This window comes from Etheostoma spectabile, unplaced genomic scaffold (genome assembly GCF_008692095.1).
Source record: "Etheostoma spectabile isolate EspeVRDwgs_2016 unplaced genomic scaffold, UIUC_Espe_1.0 scaffold352, whole genome shotgun sequence".
NCBI classification, from domain to species: Eukaryota; Metazoa; Chordata; class Actinopteri; order Perciformes; family Percidae; genus Etheostoma; species Etheostoma spectabile.
In genome coordinates this window covers 825,626-828,497 of record NW_022605591.1, presented here as the reverse complement: position 1 = coordinate 828,497, position 2,872 = coordinate 825,626, and the positions used below count along the sequence as shown (strand labels likewise).

The window sequence follows — 2,872 nt, the reverse complement described above, 5'->3', positions numbered from 1 at the left end:
GTCTACCGGTTGCCATAACGTTAGCTACTGTCGCAAATCCCGACTGTCGTGAATACTGGCCGCCCACTGAAGATGGCGGCGGAGCTGCATCCGCGGAGCGGAAAGCTGGTCGGCCTGTCCAACTCGAACCGAACCGCCCGGCGCAACCAGCCCGTCCAGGAGTTCAACCATGGCCTGGTGCTTAGTAAGGAGCCGCTGAGGGACCGGGACGTCTTCACCGTCCGTATTGACAAGAAGGTAAACAACAACAGGCCCGGCGCTGCTGCTTCTCCTGAGCGGGGATGGGAGCAGCGCTAGAGGGACGGCCCGGGGGTCTGTCTCTGTCCGCAGTGAGGGGCTTTTCCTACCCATGGTGGTTCACACTACTTGACAGTGACCACGGTTGTTGTGATTGTTCAGTGTCGCATTACAGACACTGTCAGAGATTTAGCAGGGCCGGATGGACTTAATAAATGAGTTGTTATGTATGGATTTGTTAAACAGACACTTAGCTAGCGAGGAACCGCTTGTGTTGCTTTGGTGAGTTAGCCATGCTAACGAGCCTCTAGCAGGAGAAAGCAGCGTGAGCTCAGGCTAGCTATTCTGGAAGGTGCTATTGGGGCTCTGTCGTATGTTGGCAAGGACTTGCTGTTGGTTATTGCACTACGGAAGCTCAACTAAGCTTATTAACGCAGCTCTGTTAAGTTTCTTTTTGAAGGAGTCGGTGACAGTCGTAAGTGCCTGTCAGCCTGTCAGACAGTCTGTCTCTAATAATACTGCAGTGCTCATACCAGGTTGGGCTATTATAGTTACTCAAAGACTATGTGTGAACCTTAATAGGCATACATGCTTACAATTAGTCTCAGCTATCAGTTACCAGTGTCATTAATAATATTCACAGTGGCATGTTACTATTCACACACATCTTGATCCAAACAAAGCATATTCAGACCTTAACCAGCATTGATCAAGCAGCCCTGCTGGTGTAATACAGGAGGAGTTTGATCACTAAAAGGTATAACTCATTAGTCACTGGTCTATAAACATACATTATTCCTCTCTTATTGCTGGGACGTTTTCTCTCATTTCATCTGTCACCTATTATTCCTTACAATTTAAAGATATTTTACAAAAAACATCAGCAAAGTATGGGAACTAAGTGGGGTTTTTGCTCTACTCTCTTTATGTCCATGTTGTCCTTCAATTTATCCAGATATAAATATGATTGTGTCATTGTTGGTTCCAGAGAAAACAATCCATATCTTCCAATTTCTGTGAAATGTCTCCCTTTTATTCCTCAGTGAAAATGTCAGATTTTCCATTACAGATGCTACTTTACTACGCACATCCATTGTTCTAGAGGTTATATACCAGTTTTTATTGATTGCATTTTTGCAGACAACCAGTAAAATGTCATCCAAGATACAACGTGTCATTCTTAATTCTTCTTATTTTGTTATCAGACTTGCTGTTCCTAAAGATCACATAACCTAAAAATGATCTTAAACACATTCCCCTAAGATATGTTCATATGAGCAGAAGCTATGGGAATGTTTTGAACTCATTTTTCCATACAATCTCAAACTCTGCTGTGTAGTATGAAGAGCAAATTCTGTTCTTTCACCCATCTATTTCCTTACATTTTGCAGCTTTCATATCACTTAAACATGAGTGCTTATCTATGGCTTGTGCTGTGTTGTCTTTTGACTCAGGCGTCTCCATATCATATCGATGCTTGGCACAGTGTTTTCATTTCTGCTGTTATCGGTGTAGGAGTGCTTTTCTGTTGAAATGGCTTCTGCCTCTGCAGCCTGCAACCATAGTGGGTTTGTCAACAACATGGCAGCTATGGAGCTTGTGCCAGTGCCAAGTGGGCCACACACCCCTTTGAATGGCCCATGCATAGTTGGGTTTCTCAAGAAATCTACCATGATGAGAGGAAGCTGCGTGTGAGCCAGTCAAGTTTAACAGCACCTACTGTATGTAAATGATTATTCATCCCTTATGGTGCTCTCAGCCTGATAAGGGCTCTCATAAACAACCTCCTGCTCTGTCATGAAATGCATGCCTGAAAATCAATACTTTTCCATCACAGAGCACCCAGATTGGCATGATTGCCCATCCTGTCTACTGAGCCACAGTGGATGTTGGAAAATATGTCCAAGAGAAAAAGTAAATGAAGTGAGTTATTGGACCAGTTTGCCCAGCAATACTGTCAATGGTTGGGTTTGTAATTAAAGCTGTTTGATTTACAAAGTGATCTAGAGGAATATCACACAGTTGTAGCGTTGTAGTAGCGAGGAGCTGATTTGAAATTGGAGATACTGTGGCCCGCTGCATGATATTAGTCCCACCAATTAAAGCTGAAACAATTAGTAAATTTAATTGATTAGTTGAAAGCTACTCTAATAGAAGATTCATCATTTTCAGTTCAGTTGTGAGCATTTGCTGGTTAAAAAAAAGAAAAATGTTAGTAAAATTAATATTTTTTAGTTTATTGGCGGCCCGATATTATCGGCCAATATTAGGCATTTCCCGAACTATTGACATTTATAATGGCCAATGAAAAAAAAAACTTGTAGATAATGACAAATAAATGATTCTGATAAATGAGTATTTAAAAAAATAATAATAACTGACGGTCAACCATGTTATGAGTGTTGGTGTTGTATAGTTTGACCACCAGAGGGCGCTCTTTAACGTCCCTGTTGGCAACACTGATTTTATTTTTTTGTTATTGTGTTTTTGTTCAAAGGAATTTAAGTTTCATATTTTAAGTTTGTATTTTTTTATTATTAATTAAAATATTAAAATTTAATTTGTTTTCTGGATTTTATGGATAAACTGTTTGGAACCACCTTCTCATTCAATGCGTTTTCTTTATTTTTATGAC

General features: G+C 40.7%; 1 protein-coding gene across 3 annotated transcripts in view; it reads left to right on the top strand.

The window, feature by feature from the left end:
• neurl4 (neuralized E3 ubiquitin protein ligase 4) overlaps positions 1-2,872 on the top strand; it is a 27,401-nt gene continuing 24,529 nt past the window's right edge. For all 3 annotated transcript variants that reach the window (XM_032511312.1, XM_032511311.1, XM_032511309.1), the window contains exon 1: positions 1-237. In XM_032511312.1, coding sequence (XP_032367203.1) covers positions 73-237 — 165 coding nt within the window. In that variant the 5' untranslated portion in view covers positions 1-72. The remainder of the gene's footprint in view (positions 238-2,872) is intronic.